This window comes from Antechinus flavipes, chromosome 1 (genome assembly GCF_016432865.1).
Source record: "Antechinus flavipes isolate AdamAnt ecotype Samford, QLD, Australia chromosome 1, AdamAnt_v2, whole genome shotgun sequence".
Lineage (NCBI taxonomy): Eukaryota > Metazoa > Chordata > Mammalia > Dasyuromorphia > Dasyuridae > Antechinus > Antechinus flavipes.
In genome coordinates this window covers 714,631,905-714,650,592 of record NC_067398.1, presented here as the reverse complement: position 1 = coordinate 714,650,592, position 18,688 = coordinate 714,631,905, and the positions used below count along the sequence as shown (strand labels likewise).

At 54.2% G+C, this 18,688-nt stretch overlaps 1 protein-coding gene across 1 annotated transcript in view; it reads right to left on the bottom strand.

The window, feature by feature from the left end:
* Window positions 1–512: 512 nt before the first annotated feature.
* CABP7 (calcium binding protein 7) overlaps window positions 513–18,688 on the bottom strand; it is a 28,206-nt gene continuing 10,030 nt past the window's right edge. The window contains exons 2-5 of the mRNA XM_051973079.1: window positions 4,824–4,967; window positions 2,068–2,180; window positions 1,546–1,699; window positions 513–1,407 (exon numbers count right to left, since the gene is read on the bottom strand). Of these exons, the coding sequence (XP_051829039.1) occupies window positions 1,280–1,407; window positions 1,546–1,699; window positions 2,068–2,180; window positions 4,824–4,967 (539 nt within the window). The 3' untranslated portion in view covers window positions 513–1,279. The remainder of the gene's footprint in view (window positions 1,408–1,545; window positions 1,700–2,067; window positions 2,181–4,823; window positions 4,968–18,688) is intronic.

The window sequence follows — 18,688 nt, the reverse complement described above, 5'->3', positions numbered from 1 at the left end:
TTATCAAGGAGAAAGGAGGGGGGATAGTGGAAATCCCTTCTCCCCCACTGCCTTTGGCTCAGCAGCCCCCACCCCCATTGGACCACCACCCGTCTGCCCCCTGCCTCCTCCTTCCGAGGGGCTTGCTCCTGGGTAGTCTTTGGGTTCCCGGGGCAGCCTCGGGAGCTACACAAGGGCTGCCGGGCAGGACCGGAGAATATAGTATTGACTATTCCATGACTGGGAGCACGATCGATTGACCCTCTGTGAGTTGAAGTGAAATGAAGACCGATGTTTGCCCTGAACAAATAAATCCCGGGATCGACCTGTAGCCAGGCCCCGGGCTGCTCAATGTGTCAAGGATGGAGGTTAGGCCCGCTGGGGCCGGCCCTGGAGCTAACAGACCCGAGCCCGGGCCGGTGCTGGCCGTGATTCCTCGCTGACTCTCCAGGAGGCCGTAGGCCTGGGTGGGGGGAGCTGCTGGGCTGGGAGCTCAGGCCAGGCTCGGGAAGGCGGAAAGGATAGTCGTCTCCTTATCTCTGGGGCTACTGAACCCATATATAAATTCCATCTTTATTGAGATTGAACACCCCCAAACAGACAGGAACAAGGTGATGCTACATACAGGCTAGAGAACCAGCAATCACACCAGGAAACAGACGGACGGAAGAGGGGGGCGGGGAACCAGACAGGGAAGGGGGTGGGTGCAGGCGCGGGGTCCTCTCCCAGAATCCCCCAGCCTCGAGGGCTCGCCCTCTGCCCTGGTGGAAGGAGGAGGGGGCTGGCTTCCGGGCGGCCCCCCACCGTGCACTTCTCCGCCCTCCCCCGGGTCCCAGACGGACCTGGGAGGGGTGGGCACTCTGTCCCACGGAGGGGCCGGCTCTCTGTCCCAGGGCCAGGGGGCTGCCTCTGTCCCGCCTCCCTGGTCCATGCAGGGCCCACGGGTTACGGGGGGGGAGGGGGTTGTATTGCTTCACCGATGGTTTTGGTGTTTTTATCGTAGATAGATAGATATAGAGGGATTATATTGTATGGAGAGTATATCCTATGGCACACAGGGTCGCGTCACTCGGAGTTACACCGGGGAGGGCCCCCATGCACGGACATGCGCTGGGCACCACAGCCATGCACGGGGGCCTCATGCTCCGCCGGCCGAGACCCCGGGCAGCCCCCAGCGCTTCTCCCGGGGGGGCGGGGCCCCGGGCGCGGCCGGCTCGGTGGGGGGCGGGGCCCCTGGCCGCGGCTCGATGGGGGGCGGGGCGGGGCCGGCGGCCCATCCTCCCCAGCCCCCCGCCGTCAGCTACTTCATGCCGCTGCGCAGGACCTGGTTGGCCGCGATCAGCATGACGCTGATGATGAAGGCAATGGCGAAGGCGCAGATGAGGCTCTTGCGGACGCACGTCTGGCGGATCTGCTGGTTGGAGCAGGCTGGGGCCGGGGGGCGGGGTGGGACAGAACACAGGGAAAGTCAGCGGACTCTGACCCGGGCGGGGCCTCCTCCTCCTCCCCACCCCCCATCGAGGGCGGGGGTGACGCCGCGCTCGGGAGGACCCCGCGGGTACTCACTCTCCACGTCGACGGGGCACTCCTCGGGCGTGCCCAGGTGGCTCTCCTCCTCCGTCATGATGATGTTTTCGATGTCCTTCATGGAGAGATGCTCGCAGAAGGTGTCGTAGAGCAGCCGCTTCAGCTCATCCACGGTCAGCTTCTGCATGTCGCACTGCGGGCAGGCCAAGGGTCAGCGCTCGCGGCCGCCCTCGGGGCCAAAGGGCCGCTTGCGCTCTCCACGTTCCCCGGGGCTGGGCCGTCCCCTCCCATCCCGAATCACCGGAGCCCGGGAAGCCTCGGGGGACCAGGCCCCCTTCCCTCCCTGGGGGAGTCTTAGGCCCCCCAGCATGGGAGGACAGCAGGAGGACGGCGCGGCCTTCTCTGGCCCCTGCTCTGGACCACGAGGCTGGGAGAGCTCCTGAGTGAACAGGGGCCCTTCTCACATTACCTCTGACCCCCAGCGTCTTGGTCTAGCCCCCGATCGGGGAGCCTCTGTCAGGGTCTCCTCCCCGGGCCGAAGGGCAGGGTGGGAGCTCCTACCTTCCAGAACACAGTGTCAAAGTCGGTCCCGTGGAACTTCTCAGGGATCCCCGAGGTGGACAGCTTGGGCCCCAGTAAGGTCACAAACTCTTCGAAGTCCACTTGGCCGTCGCCTAGCCAACAGAGAGGGAGTGAGCGCCGACCCCAGCTGGGTCCGAGGGGAGGGCCGTGAACGGGGTGGGGGTGGGGAGGGGGGCCTTCTTCCTCTAGACCCCAGCCTCTACCATCTAGAAAATGCTTCTGGCAGCAGATGAGATGTTGTGACTAAAAACTTCCAGCGTGTAACCTTGTACCCAGTCGGAGTCCAATGTTTGTTACATGGAGGGAGGGAGGGGTGAATAGATGGATAGACAGATGATGGGTGAATAAATGGATGAATGGATGGATGGATGGATGAATAGACAGAGAAAGGGAGGAAGAAGAGGGAGCAAGGTAGGTCAGGGGGCAGATGTATTGACTTTAGTTTGTCCAGCAGGACTCCAGTTTCCTCCTAAGGCCACTATTAGTCTCCCTAGATTGCAAACTTTCAAGTGTTGTGTCAGTCAGTCAACAAGCATTTGGGATGCTCTCCCTCTTTATCCCAACCTCGATCAGGCTCCCTACTTCCCTTCAAAGCCCAGCTCAAGTTGCTTCCTCCCGGATGTCTGCTCTGACTCTCACCTTCCCCCCAGGGGAAGTGTATCTACCTTCAGTATTCCCTCATGTACACTCGGAGGATTGATTTGATTTACTTTTAATACTTCATTCTGAAAAATAGATTGTAAACTCCTTGAAGCCAGGGGAAGGTGCCTTTGTACCCAGATGACCTAGTTGTGGCGGCTTGAGCTGTTTGAGCCGGGCTTGACTTTTTGTGTCCCAGTTTGGGATTTTGGGGAGCAGTTTGCCATTTCTTTCATTTTTACAGATGAGGAAACTGAGCAAACAGGATGAAGAGATTTGCCCGGGATCACTCAGTAAATAAGTGTCTGAGGATGGATTATTTAATCAGGTTTTCCTGACTCTCACCAGGTGCTCTATCCACTGGGCAATGTGGATGCACATAGTAGGTGCTTAATAAATGCTTGGGTAGTTGATTGCCGCATTCACCATGTTAAAGAGCAAAGCCAGTGTTAGCTCCTGAATTTCCAGGGACATACCACTGGCTCTCCAATTTAGTACCAGACCTTGGATCTCTGTTTCCTGGGCTGAGATCACCAAGCCAGCTTCGAGTCCCATAGTCCCCTCCCACCCCTGATGCAGCTGATTGATGGCTGCTCTTTTGAGCACCAAGGGAGAGGAGATAGAACTGGCCCCAGCTGTGGTCTGGCTCCCCGTGGGGCCTTCCTTCCTTCCCTCCCTCCCCTTCCTTCCTTCCTTCCTTCCTTCCTTCCTTCCTTCTTTCCTTCCTTCCTTCCTTCCTTTCCTTCCTTCCTTCCTTCCTTCCTTTCCTTCCTTCCTTCCTTCCTTCCTTCCTTCCTTCCTTCCTTCTTCCTTCTTCCTTCCTTCCTTTCCTTCTTCCTTCCTTCTTCCTTCCTTCCTTCCTTCCTTCCTTCCTTCCTTCCTTCCTTCCTTCCTTCCTTCCTTCCTTCCTTCCTTCCTTCCTTCCTTCCTTCCTTCCTTCCTTCCTTCCTTCCTTCCTTCCTTCCTCCTTCCTTCCTTCCCTCCCTCCCCTTCCTTCCTTCCTCCCTCCCTCCCTCCCTCCTTCCCTTTCTCCCTTCCTTCCTTTCTTCTTTCCTCTCTCCCTCCCTTCCCGCACCCGGCCCTGCCCCCAGAGGGCATGGGGTGACCATCTCTGACCATCTCACTGCCCGGATGCCAGGGCTGTGGGGGGCACCGTGCACCTCCCCGGTGCCAGGGGGCTCCTCAGCAAAGGGCAGGGAGGAGGCGGGGTTAATGAGGAGGCCTTTTAACGAGGCCTTGTGGGGCGGGCCGGCCTCCCTGCCGCTTAATCACCATATGCCGCCTTCCCAGCTGGCTCATGTGTGGGAGCTGCTCGGAGGGCTGGGGAGGAGGGGAGGAGGAAGGACGCGGGGAGGGAGGAGACAAGAGGGGAGACTATTGTGTCTGAGCGGAGCTCTCCGGAGTCGGCCGCTGCCCGCCCACTGCCCACGAGCCAGAGCCCCCAGCAGACTCTGACCAAGGAGCCTCAGTTTTCTCATCTGTAACATGGGGCGTCCCCTCCCCCCACCCCAGGTCCCCAGTAGCGGTCAGGAGCCCTTCTGGTGGCTCCCGGCGGCTCAGAGGCCCCCCTGCGGCGGATGGGCCGAGGCTTGTGAGGGGCAGGAGCAGGAGGGGCCCTTGCCAGGGCAGAGCCGGGCACTGCGTGCTGGCGCCTCGGGCAGGAGCGGAGGAGCGCGGGGACAGCGGAGCTTCGGGGGTCTCTGGGGCAGCGCCACCGCACAAAGGAGGGCCCGGTCTCGCGGGGCCCAGGGAGGCGCAGAGGCCCGGCCTTGGTCACGGAGGACCCCGAGGCGGCCCGGGGGGAAGAGGGAGATGGGGGTGGCCCCTCCCCACCAGCCTTCTGGGAGGTTAGCCCGGAAGCAGGGCTCGGGACACGAGGGGCGGGGCCTGAGAGGGACGGACACAAAGGGACATGGGAAGGGGACAGTATGAGGAAAGCGGGAAGTGACTGGGCCAGGGCCCCGCGGTCCGAGAAAGGGCTCCTGGCCCGTGGCCGCCGCTCTGCCAATCAGGGAGCAGACAAACAGAGGAAGGGGGACAGAGGGCGGGGCCTCGGCTCCAGGGGGCGGGGCCTCGGTCCGGGGGGCGGAGCTTACCGTCCATGTCCAGCCGCTGGATGATGACCTCCAGCTCCACCTCGTTGGGCATGTAGCCCAGGGAGCGCATGGCAGTGCCCAGCTCCTGCTTGGAGATGAAGCCATTCCCGTCTCTGTCAAACACTTTGAAGGCCTCACGGATCTCTGTGGGGAGAAGGAGCCCGGCTCGCCGAGGCCCGGAGACCCCTTCCCGGCCCCTCCCAGGCCCAGAACCCGCTCCCGGCTCCGGCCGGGATTCGAACTCAGATCCTGCGCCTCCCCGCCTGCTGATGGGGGCTGGGCTGCGCTGTGGCCGGTCTCCGCCCCCTTTGTGCCCGGCCGGTATTCTGAGCCCGGGAGGGGCGCGAGGGCCACAGTCACAACCAGGGGCGCTTATAAAACATTTTATTTGTTAAAGCCTGTTTCACACATTGTAGGAGGCTCATGACAATCCTGGGAAACAGGCGCTCACTCCCATTTTACAGATAAAACTGAGGCTGATGAGGCAGCTAGGGGGCGCAGTGGGTGGAGCCCCAGCCCTGAAGCCAGGAGGACCTGAGTTCAAATCAGTTCTCAGACACTCACCACTTCCTGGCTGTGACCCTGGGCAAGTCACGTAACCCCAACTGCCTCAGCAAAAACACAAAGAAAGAAAACTGAGGCTGGGAAGATGGTTTGCCCGAAGTCACAGAGCAAGCCAGCATCCGAGGTCTTCCCAAACACGGACGCGGCTCTTTCCACCTCCAGGAAGGAACCCCCATCTCTGAAGGGGCCCCTGCGGGGGAGCCCCTCCCCCACCTCTCCAGGAAGCCCCCTCTGCTTTGGGACACTCACGGGGAGGAAATGTTCTTCCTGATCCCGAGCTTTCAGTCGCTTCCACAGTCGTTCCTACCATTGCTCCTGGGTCTGTCCGTGGGGGTCAACGGGACAGAGCTAATCCCCCATTTCATCCTCGAAGACGAGCTCGTGCCCTCCCAGCTAAACCTGCCCGCTCTCTGTCAAACCTCATGAACTCGGCGCTCCGCCATCTGCCTGCCATCCTCTGACACTCTCCAGTGCGTCATCCACGGCGTCCATCATCAGACCCAAGACTCCGGATGAGGGCGTATGAGGGAAAGACCCAGCGAGACCCTTACCACCCCAGCCCTGGAGGCTTTGCCCTTCCAGACGCAACCAAGTTCACATTAGATTTTAGAGTCACTTTCTGACCTCAAGGAAGGTTGCCATCCCCTGAGACCCTGAGACCCTTTTCAGAACAACTACTGTCAGTTTCGCTCTCCCCCATCTTCTATGGTAGAATTGATTTTTTGGACCCAAGTACAAAACTTTACATTTGTCCCTACTGAACTCCATCTTCCGAGATTCAGCCCAATGACCTAACCCAGCAAGGTCCGTCTGGCCCCCGATGGTCACTCAGCGTGTTAGCTTTCCCCCCTCATTTAATGTCACATGCAAATTCGACACGTTTGCCATCTCGGCCTTTATCCGTGTTGTTGATTAAGATGCCAAACGTCAAGTCGCCGAACACGGAGCCTCGAGTACTCCGCAGCAGAACTCTTGTCACATTGACCCGCCACCATTAACAACTTTGCTGGACGTCCAATCACATAAGAGTCCTTGGACTGAAGTCAGTGAGTCTCTACTCTCTAGCTATATGATCCTGCGCAAGTCATTTCACTGCTTTCTGCCTCAGTTTCCTCAACTGTAAAATTGAGATAATATTTGTAAAGTGCTTTGTAAATCTTAAAGTGTGATGTAAATGCTAATCATTATTGGTATTAATGATTAGATTCGTGGCTAATCCATACCTGGCCGTCCTCACTACATGAATTGCCATCTAGTCAGTTGCCAGCCAGACTCAAAGGGGCTCTAGCTTGATAGGTCCGTTAGAACTCAGGACCCCTGGGCAGGGCCTTTGAGAATTAGGGTCACCACCCCCCCAGCTGCCAGGAAAGACTGGAAAAAGACATTTACCCCAAATCTCGGACACCCAAAGAGTAGGTTCCAAGAGGAATTGTGGGAATCTGATCAACTGCAGTGACTCGATGGGCTGCCAGGCTCTCCCCACATGCTCTCTGCTCTAGCAGGTCCTTGCTTCAGTGTCCCCAAAGATGCAAAGACATTGAGAACAACCAGGACCCCTCTTTAGAAGGGAAGACCTCCCAGGAGGGGGAGCCCACCCTTTCCCGGGCCAGCACTCTCCGCTGCCGGACAGCTCCCGTGGTGAAGGTCACAGACACCCTTCCATCGCTCCCTCCCTGCTTGACCACGTGCACTTACTGGCCATGCTTTGGACGCTTAAGTACTGGTGTTGGACAGGATGGTCCAATGGTAACCAATATTCTCAATTTGAAAAACTGGACTTAGAATTTCATTGAAACCGGGATCTCCTGTGTGGGGAAACTCCCTCCTTCTATGCAGATAACCACCCTTGGCAGCGTAAGATCGAATTGGAGAACCTCCCGAAGGCACCGAGAGCATGTGACTTATCCAGGGTCACACAGCCAGTGTGCCCCAGGTAAGACTCGAACCCCGGTCTTCCTGACTTTCACTATGTCATATCGCATCTCCATTCTCAGGCCTCACTACATTTTACAGAGACAGACACTGAGAGCCAGAGCCGGAGGCTGGAGAGCCACAGGACTGGGCCGCCAGAATATTCTTCCATTGAAATCCAGACAGAACAAAAATGTTCTCGTGTCTCCAAGCTGATTTTGTCTGTGCCCTTTTTGTTAAATTCCTTTCCAGCCGGAGAGCTGGGGGCGCCTTCGATAGCCTGTAATCCGTCCTCAGTTTTACAGATAAGGAAACTGAGGCAAACCTGCTGATGTGCCTTACCTAGGGTTATACAGCTAATAAACATCTGAGTTTGAATTTGAACTCGGGTCTTCTTGGTTCCAAGACTGGCGCTCTGTGCACTACCTGGCAGCCTTGGACATCTGGTCCAGCCCTCTTCTTTAACAGAGAAGGAAACTGAGGCACACAAGTGGGAGCAAGTGGTGGGTCCTGGAACCCAGGACCTCTGCCCCCACCGCACAGTTGCAGGCAAGGTCATCGGCGCAGACCCCCCCATTTCAGGGGAAACTGGACCCCAGAGCAGGCCTGGGAAACATCCAGCCGAAGTCATGCTGGGAGTCAGCGGTGGGGTCACTTGGGTCATTTGGGAAAGGGCAAGAGCCTGGGATGGAGCGGAGGCGTCAGAGGATCCCAGAGTCCCACTCTGCTTTTGTCCTCCTTCAGTGACCTTAGACAAGTCCCTGGACCTCAGTTTCCTCGTCTGTCTAATCAGAGCTTCTGCTTCAAGATCTGCAAGATCCCTTCCAGCTGGCGCCCCACAACAATCTGGTTCCTGGCCAGAGCTCCTTCCACACAAGCAAATGAGTCAAACCTTCCACTACGTGACAGGAGCTCGTGGCTGTCTGAATCACTTCCCCGGGACCATATTGTTCCCCGGCAGAATTTCCGCTCCTTGAGAGCAGGGAATGTCTCCCTTCGGTCTCTGAAACCCCGGCTCTCAGCACGGGGTCTGGCGCACAGTAGGCCCTCAGTCGATTTTGGTTGGCTGACCTCAGCGATTATCCACTCTATACGTCCCATTATACAGATGGGTCAAATGAGACCCGGAAGGAGAAGTGGCTATGTCTCCCAGTCGCCCCTTGCTTCCAGCCCTGACCTACATGGACTGATCTTCCCAGAGCTAGTCTGACCACGGCATCCCCCTACATAGCAAACCCCAGGGGCTCTCTGATGAGTCTACAATTCAGGAACACTGGCTCCCTTGCTGTTCCTCATACTAACCGCTCCATCTCCCGACTCCGGGCATTTGCCCTGGCCGTACCCCCTGCCGGGACGGCTTTCCCTTCTCACCCCACCTCCTGGCTTCCTTCCAGTCTCAGCTCAAACTCCCCCTGGTGTGAGATGCCTTTCTTTATCCTTTCCTGATTCTGAGATTCCCTTCCATTCCCCCCCCCCCCTAGAACTCCTGTGTATACAGCTGTCCTAATTATTGCTCTGCCCCCCAGAAGGAGCAACCCGGGGCCTGGCCCAGATTAGGGGGCATGAGCAACTAGAGGGGTGATTACAATGGCCTGGTCTAGGCCCCTCATTAGGGCCCGGTGGAGCATTTTCCTGGGGTGCTGACATCCAAGGAGCTCACCTTCAACCTGAGGTCTCCTACGTCTCCCAAATCCCGACCCAGCTGCAGCCCGGTGCCCTTGAGGGTCCCGTCCCAGCATGCCCTTCCCCTCCGTGCTCTCCTCCTAGAGAGGGTCAGCTGGGCCATAGAAGCAGAGGTCACCCAGTCTGGGCCTTCCTCCCCTTAGAGAGACTGTTCGCACACAGGTGGGGAGCACTCTTTGCCCCTTCCCTCCCCTCCCTTCAGGTGAATTTATCCCCTATATGGAGCTCGGGATCTATGTCAGAGGGAGGCCTGGAACTGCAGCCTCTTGCTTCCTTCTGTGAGATTCTGTTCACTGCCTCACTCTCCCATCCCGTCCTGCCTCCTCCCTCCCTCCTTTCCCCTCGGGGGTTTTAAGCATTTAGTGAACACCTGATTGCCAGTGGGAGAGCTTTCTGCTCTAGAAACACGGAGCAGGCTCAGGGGCCTGGTGTTCTCCATTGCTGAGGGCTCCTTCACCCCCTTTCCCATCCCCTCCAGATGCTGAACCCAGGAGCCCAAAGGTGGGTAAGGGGGCAGTGTGAGGGTATAGAGTGGGGAAAATAAAGGGGGACGGTCCGGGCAGAGATACCCAGGAACCGCAAGCAGGTAAGACTTGGAGGCCCTAGTCGACCCCGCCACAGCAGCACCAGTTGATGTTTCATTGAGCTGCAGCGAAGGCTCGCCATTGCTCCTCTGGCTGGAGCGTTTTAGGATTTACATCGAAAAAGCACAAAGAGACAGGGAAGAGAAAGACTGGTAATTCTAGGAGTTCTGAATTCGAGAATGAGGGTCTCGAGTAAGCAGAAAGAGAAGATGGGGCCATTCCCCATAAATCCTTTTTGGAAGGGGGTGGAAAAGAATAAAAATGTAAAACTGAGGAACAAGACTAGCTGAAGGGGAGGGAAGGATGGAGGAATATCGGATGAGAAGAGGGGATGAGTGAGGGAAAGAGGGCTGGGGGATCGGGGCCGCCTTAAACAAAGATTAAGTAACTGAAGGAACATGAAGGTGTGTCCCCAGCAGAGGAGGGAACTTGAACCTGAAAAGCTTTTGCACCAACAACATCAATGCACTGAGCATAAGAAGGAAAGTGTTTGAATGGGGAAAAACCTGTTTGTATAATATTTTTCTGATAAGGGCTTGGTATCCAGGATATATAAATAATGGGAATGTGTACACACACACATAAACAAATGGATAATTATGAAATCAATAGATAAATGGTCAAAGGATATGAATAAATAATTCTTTTTCTTTCTTTTTTTCCCCCTGAGGCAATTGGGGTTAAGTGACTTGCCCAGGGTCACACAGCTAGGACACATTAAGAGTCTGAGGCTGCATTTGAACTCAGGTCCTCCTGACTTCAGGGTTGGTGCTCTATCCACTGCGCCACCAAGCTGTCCCCGGAATAAATAAGAACCACCAAGTGCTTACAAGCATGTTAAAACATGTTCCAAATCATGAATAATAAGAGAAATGCAAATCAAAACAACCTGGAAGTTTCACCTCACACCTGGTAAATTGTCAAAGATCGGCAAAGATGGCCAAAAAAAGACAATATTCGATGTGGGGAAGATGGTGGGAGGACAGGCACACTAATACATTATTGGTGGAACTGGGAAATGGTACGATCATTTTAAAAAGCAATTTGGAATTATTCAAATAAAGGGACTGAAATGTCTATACCTTTGGAACCAGAAACTTCATTACTGAGCTTATACTCCCAAGGAAAGCTTCGATGAGAAAAAAAGAGTCCCCATATGCTCCAAAATATTTATAGCTGTACTTTTGGTGAAAGCTACGAATGGGAAACAAAGTAGATGTTCCTGGACTGAGAAACGGCTAAACAAATATGTGAACATAAAAGAGTAAGCCTGGGACATAAGAAATGAGCTGTGCGATGAACATGGAGTCGCCCAGCGCAAGCGAGACAAACTCACGCAGAGGGAAGTCCGCAGAGCCGGGGAAACAGCATACCCGGAAACTGAAACGCTGTAAATAGAAAGAACTAGGACACATCCAAAAAGCAGAAGTGAATGGAACAAAATTATAATGATCAAATGGGACTCGGGGCAGTGGATGGAGAACCAGGAGGACCTGAGTTCAAATCTGGCTTCAGACACAATACTTTTTAGCTGTGTGACCTTGGGCAAGTCACTTAACCCCAATTGCCTCAGGGGGGAAAAAATCAAACTAGACTTGAATGTAGATAGATGAGAAGATACCCCCAACCTACCCCTCTGTGGAGATGGGAGATCCACAGATGTGACACATCTCACACATTTCTGGGCTTTCTCAATGTTCCAATCAGTTGTGCCGACTTTTTTCTCTCCCAAAAATCCTATAGGATGATTCTCGGGGAGGGAAAAGGGAAGGATTCATTGGCTACTATAGTGGTGTAAGAAACAGAAAATGGCAATAAAAACTTGGTTTTTTCAAATAAAAATATTGATTTATTAAACACTTACCATGAGCCACACACTGTCATACTGGGTTATGAAATATTTCCCCCTTCCTCCCCATACGCAAAAACTCTAGGAAGGAGAGAGAGGAAGAATTATTCTCCCCATTTCACTGATAAGGAAACTAAGCCTTCTGCTGGGAAATGACTTGCATAAGATCACCTGGCAAGGATTTGAAGTCAGGTTTTGTGCCTTAAGACGACGTCGCTTTATGCCTGCCATGAGCCTGGCCCTGACGGGCGGGTGAAATAGATGAAAAGGCATTAGAGGACGTATCCCCTCTGTTCGGAGAGTCTAGCTGGGGGTGCAAGACTCACATGGGCAAGTGACTTGGTAGAGACAAAGAGAGAGAGAGACAGAAACAGAAACATAAAAGTAGGTGTAGAGGGGCTGAAACTCTTAAGTTAATGCACTGAGGTCGGACAACCGAGCACTTAAGGCTAATCACCGATTGGACAATACTCTGTTAACATATGCTTGGAAATGGCCCTTCCCACTATCCTGTGCTGGCTTGATAATGGGTATATACAGAGAATTGTAGGAGGGACTGGGGGGGGGGGGCGGGGAGTAAGACTAGCCAGAGTCACTTTGGCGGTGGACAAGGAAGAAGGAGGTTGCGGAGATCCTGGGTCCATCCAATTCACTTCTACCTCTAAAGACCAAGAATAAAGACCGAGGACTTTTGCTTATCCTGACTCCGGCTGATTCTAAGGCGTCCAGGGAGCTAACTCGGTCTTCACAACCGGGAGGATCATCAATGCTGTGGGGGGCTAAAAACATCTTGACGAGCTAAAAGATCGGACTGAAGAAATGCAGTGGGGAGAGATGAAAAGCCTTACACTTGGACTCCAAAAATCAATGTCTCGACCACATTAAGCAGGATGAAGGAGATCCGGGGGTCTTAATGGACTGCAGGTTCAGACTATGTCAGGACCCAGGGATGCCCAGACTATGTCAGGACCCAGGGATGCCCAGTTCCTGCGGGATTATGTCTGGTCCTGGGCGTTTTAATTAGGAGGGTCATTGAAAAGCCGGGGTGCAACTGGAAGGGCAGATAGCCTCGAGCTGGAGCCAGTGATCCGCTGACGAGGTGTTTAGCCTGGAGAAGAGAAGACTCAGCTCGGGGACTCGCTGAAAGGTCACCTGCTGGGGTCTCAGAGTGGCGAGGCTGCCTCCAGTGGGTTCCTGTCCCAGAGGAGGGTGCCTGTTTGGTGGTCATGGGTAACGGGGACAACGCCAGACGGCCACGGACTCCTTGGTGATTCTACAACCCCGAAAGTCTGATTCTGGGATGAGGTCACCCCTGCCTTCAGACTTGCCCTAATTTTATCACACCCCTTTGACAGATGAAACAATAGAGGTCCATGGAAAGGAACGCATCTGCCCACTGTCACTCATTCCCTTGGTCCCAGAGGCCCGAGTTCTGGTTCTGCTCCAAATCTGTTGTGGGACTTTGTTCCGAGCCCCTTCCTCCTACCTTAGTTTCCTCTTCTATAAAAGAAAGCGCTGGGTTATGGTGGGTTATGGTCCTGCAGAAGGGAAGCCCGCTGTGGGCAGGGCTCTGTGCTTTGCCTCTCTGTTCCCAGGGCCTGGGAATGTCTCCCGGGCAGAACTGAATGTTGTGGGTTCCCTGGAACGTTAGTTCTCTGAGGGCAGGGACGGTCCCACTTTTTGTCTTTGTATCTCCAAGACCCAGTTCCGTGCCTGGCACACAGTAGGTGTTTAATAAATGCTTGTGGACTGGCTTTTTTTAACCTTACCATCTAGGTGAATATTCACATGTTGGGGTCTAGCCTGGCTCGGCCACTAACTTTGCCTTGTGACCTTGAGCTTTCCTCATCTCTAAAGCAGTTGAATGAGGTGCACACGGAGGTCTTTTCCAGCTTCCTTGCCTAGAACCTGGCCTAGAACTAGACCAGGTACTTTAAGACTAAGTACTCCATAGGTCAGCACCTCAGTCTTTTTTTTTCCTGAGGTAATTGGGATTAAGTGACTTTCCCAGGGTCACACAGCCAGGAAGTGTCTGAGGCCAGACTTGAACTCAGGTCCTCCTGACTTTAGAGCTAGTGCGCTACCCACTGCGCCACCTAGCTCCTCCTAAGTGCTTCAGTCTTAATTAAGACTTGAATTCTTATCCATGCATGGCTGAGAGTAGGTGATCCCCAAAGTCCCTGCGCCAGAGCCCCCTCGCCTGCATCCGGCGGCCACAGATACCTGGAGGTTGGCTCTCTGCATCTCTATTTGCTGTCCCAGCTTGCCCCCTCTCCCATTCCCACGGTGGGCAAACCCCAGAAGAAGGATGAGGCATTACTTGGGTCCTATTAATCCCCCCATTTTGCAGTTGAGATCACTGAGGCCCAGAGAAGGGAAATGATTGGCCTAGGCTGTCTGAGCCATTATTGACAAACGCTCCAGCCAGGGTTCTGTGGCCCAAGACGCTGCCTCTCGGGTGCCAGACGGGAGACCCGGCCGCTCCCCCCAAAGGGGTACAGACAGTGTCCCTGAAGCCCTGTTCCCAGCCAGCCTCCTCCTATAACCAGAAGCCTTCCCTCTCCTTCCCATCATCCAACGGGATGTAATCTCCTTAAGTGGCTCCTTTGGAGGGAGGGGGGCAGCTGGCCCCGGAGAGATGGTCTCCCAGCCTGACAGCTGTCCATAGATCATGTTTCGGAGCCAACTCTGGAGCTCTCAAGGACTGAGCATCCTTCCAAGAGAGGCGTCAAGTCTGGCGCAAGAAACACCAAGGGCCCTCCTCCCTTAGAGAGCCAGAGGACGGCTCTTTTCTACAGAGAAGGAAACTGAGGCCCACTGGCTGAAGGAGCTCTGTGCAAGGTCACGGGGAGAGCTCTGAGAACGGGGGGCTGAGCCCGGCGTGACTGGGAGGCTTCGGCTCCTCCCCGTGCTGTCCCGTGCCTCCTCGGAGGCCGGGCTGGGCGGCCTGTTAGCCCGCTCTTATTTCCAAGGCCATTGGGGGGGGGTGGGCCAGGAGAGGAGGGGGACGGAGGTGTCCAATCTCAGAGCTCCCCTCCCCCAGGCACGAAGGGCAGATCCAGAGCTGGCCCGCCTTGGCCATTATTCCCCAGGCTTACCATTCCATTGCTATAAATTTCGACAATAATAATCCTCCACAAGCTTTCTGGGAAGAGGCTCCTCTCCCAGGCTGACCCGGCAAGGTCTTTCCTGTAACCCCTGCAGTGCTGGGGCCAGAGTGGGGAGGGCCCGTCCTTCACCGTTCCATCATCCTACCCCAGGCCCAGGCCATTTCTGAGTCAAGGCTGACTGATCCGGGGCAAGATGCCCCCTCAGGCCTCTGAACGCTTGCTCCCGAGCCAAACGGCAGAAGACAAGATTTTCAAACACTTTGCTTTCCCCACCCGAGACCTAGGTGCTAGAGGATGCCCAAGTGCCCAAGACGTGTTGTCAGGAAACCCCAGGGCTCCTAGCTCCTCTCCTTGAGCCCCAGGGTGCTCAAGCCTAGGAGGCGAATAATCTCATGTCCTGGAGCCTTAAATTTAAAGTTGGGCAAGAACTGGAGCTGACAGGGATGGGAGCTGACAGGGAGGGGAGCTGATGGTGACTGGGAACTGACAGTGACTGAGAGCTGATGGGGACTGGGAGCTGATGGTGACCGGGAGCTGACAGTGACTGAGAGCTGACAGGGATGGGAGCTGATGGTGACCGGGAGCTGACAGTGACTGAGAGCTGACGGGGACTGGGAGCTGACAGTGACTGAGAGCTGACGGGGACTGGGAGCTGACAGTGACTGAGAGCTAACAGGGATGGGAGCTGACAGGGATGGGAGCTGACAGGGATGGGAGCTGATAGTGACTGGGAACTGACAGTGACTGAGAGCTGACAGGGATGGGAGCTGATGGTGACTGGGAGCTGATGGTGACCAGGAGCTGACAGTGACAGAGCTAATGGTGACCGGGAGCTGATGGTGACCGGGAGCTGACAGTGACTGAGAGCTGATGGGACTGTCACCATGGCCTAGTCCAAGGCTCCTAGGAGGGACTCGCCCCACAAAACTCTGCTCTCCAGACACCAGACAAATGACCATTGGATAATCATCCACTTGATTAGCATTACCTTCTCCCTGGATGGATTTCTTTTCAAATTCACACCCAACCCCTGAAGCAGAATATACGGTCCTGAGGGGAGAGACTGGCTCACTTTTGTCAATTAAATTGAATTTGACTCTTGACAACTTAGAGGAATTATAGAGGGTCAGAGCCCTGGAGCTGGAAGAGGCTCCCAGAAACCATCGAGTTCAATCCTCTCACTGGACATAGGAGGAAACTGAGGTCCAGGGTGTGGAAGGCACTGGCTCGAGGACACCCAGGCAGGAAGATTGGAATTCAGATTCTGTGACTCCCCCATTCTAGGCTTCCCTACCTCTGAAACACGTAGGTCAGCTCTGCTGTGGGTCCCACGCCCCTCTAGGCATTCACAAGTACTCTCCCCCCCAAAAAGGCTTAGACTGAGGTTCCTAGAACTAGAGCAGGAGGAGACCTAAGAAGCCATGGAATCCACTCTCTTCGTACAGATGAGGAAACTGAGGTGCGCAGAGAAGGTAAGGTACTTGCCAAGGTCACACAACAGATTTGAATCCAGATCTTTGTTTTCACCACTGCTCCAACCCAAAGCTGGAGGAGGGCTGCAGGGAATGGGATGATACTAGTCCTGATTGACCCTTTGTGTGGCCTCATATTCTAAACCAACCTTCTGTCCTAACTGGAGGCCATTTTTTCTGACCAGTGTCAGTGGACTCTAGAGGCCACTAGGTGGCTCAGTAGGTAGAGTACTGGACCTGGAAGCAGGAAAACCTGAGTTCACATTGTGCTTACTCTCTGTGTAAATCTTGGACGAGTCATTTCATCTCTCTCTGCCTCAGTTTCCATAACTGCAAAATGGGAATAATAGTGTGTAACTCACACACTGTGAAGATTAAATGAGATGGCACATGTGACGTACTTTGCTAAAACTTTAAAGCAACCACAAGGGATAAGTTAAAGAAGTCTAGACCTTGAGTCTTGGTTCCAACTTCACTGCTGCTTGCCCTGTGACCTTGGGAAAGGCATTTAATATCACTGGACCGCAGTTTCTCCCCTCACAAAGGATTATGGGTTCATGGATTTACTGCCGGATGAGACCCTGGAGCTCGTCTCGTCAAATCCCCTCATTTTACAAAGTAGAAAACTGAGGCTGAAGCAAGATGATCTGACACAGGTGGGGTCACAGGGAGGCAGTGACAATAGGATTGGAACTCAGCTCCTCTCGCCACAAACCCAGAGCTCTTTCCAACCTTTCATAATATCTAGCAGCCACAATGAGTAAGTGGGGGGTGGTGGGAACAGGTTCCTACTCCTTTTAACACCTAAACAGTCTCCCCAACCAGGGGCTCAGAACCCCCAGAAGGAATTCTATGTAGTCCATCTGGCCTAGATTGGATTCTGACCTTCCCCAGGGCTGATTTCCACGCTTTTGTTTCCCTGTAGTGAACCCTGACCTCTTGCCTGAAAGACAAATGTCCCCCCTCATGTCACCGATGGCCTCCTCAGCCCCATCCTGATAAAGGAGATGCATTTCTTTCCAGCAGGGTGTGTGTGTGTGTGTCTGTGTCTGTGTGTCTGTGTGTCTGTGTGTATTTGTATATTTGTGTGTATGTGTGAGTGTGTGTGTGTTTGTGTGTAAATATGTGTTTGTGTGTATAAATATGTGTGTGTTTGTGTGTGTATAAATATGTGTGTGTGTGTTTGTGTGTGTATAAATGTGTGTGTGTGTGTGTGTGTGTGAACGTGTGTACGTATGTGTTTCAGCAACTATTACTAGCTTGGGTAGGCAAGCTGGGGAATTCAGCTTTCTAGACCCGGTGTTGTAATACACCTGTTACAGTGTCTAGGGGCAGAGGATCTGGGTTCAAATTGTGATTCTGGAGAAACCGCTTTCCCTCCTTGGGCTTCACTTTCCTCCTCTGTTTCCAAACCCCCCTTCCCCCCCCCCCACCATTTTACAAAGCAGGAAACTTAGATCCATTGAGGCCTAGTTAAGTCAATGAGCACTTGCCCAAGGTTACATAAGCTAATAAGTGTCAGAGTCAGGATCTGAACCCAGGACACTGTGTAAATCTTGGACAAGTCAGTTCACTTCTCTCTGCCTCAGTCTCCACAACTGCAAAATGGGAATCAAAATAGTGCGACTGCAGCCCTGGCTCTTGAGCCAAGCTCTGTAACAGACTTGGAGTCAGAAGACCTGGGTTCACATCTGACTCTAAGGTCCCTTCTATCTATGTTTATCCTCTGACCTCTGACCTTCTGACATCAGCTTTGGCTTAGCCAGAGGAGAGAGACAGATGAACTTAGAGGCCTAGACTGGGAGCCCAGATCTGCCCCTCGCTCCCTATTTGATTTCTTCACTTCTCCAGCAAACTCAAGTTTTAGTTATGCTTCAGTTGTGTCTGACTCTCTATTGTGACCCCTTCTGAGGTTTTCTTAGCAGAAACACTGGAGCAGCTTGCCATTTTCTCCTCCAGTTCATTTTACAGATGAGGAAACTGAGGCAGGCAGAGGGAAGTGACTTGTTTGAGGTTAGGCAGCTAGTGGTTTATCATTTCCTTCTCCAGTTCATTTTACAGATGAGGAAACTGAGGCAGGCTAGGTGAATTAAATTACCCAGGGTCACACAGCTAGGAATGGTCTGAGACTGGACTGGAACTCCCAAAGGTGAGGCATCCTGACCCCGAGCCCGGCACTCTCATTGCCCCAGCTTGTCCATCCGTGAAAGAAGAGGATGATGCGGCTCCTTCTAGCCATAAAATCCCATGGTCCTGAGTCATCCTCAGCTGCTGGTGCCTCCCGCCTTGTGCTTCATCAAGAGTCCAGGAAGGAGGGAAATTAGGGTCTGAGAAGGAGGAGGAAGCCGGGACTGAATGGGCCTCGGGAAGGAGGTGGCTGAACTCTCGGCTCTGGAATGGGCTCCGGGCTCAAGAACAAAGCAATTATAACTGGAAGGATTCTCAGGGGCTCTCCCGGATTCTACAAAGTCCCAGTTCAGCTTTGTGTGGAAGAGGACCCTCCCTCTACCACCTTCTGATTCTCCCAGCTACCCCTACAGCTCCAGGGAGTTCATCTAGGCGTGAATGCCATGCGAACCCCCAGCCCTCAGGGCAGGCTCCGGTCCAATTTCCCCTGGCTTCCAGGAAGCAGAGGGGCAACCTGGGACGGGCCACCGAGGGAGGTTATAGTGGGCGGGGTCTCTCTCTGAAG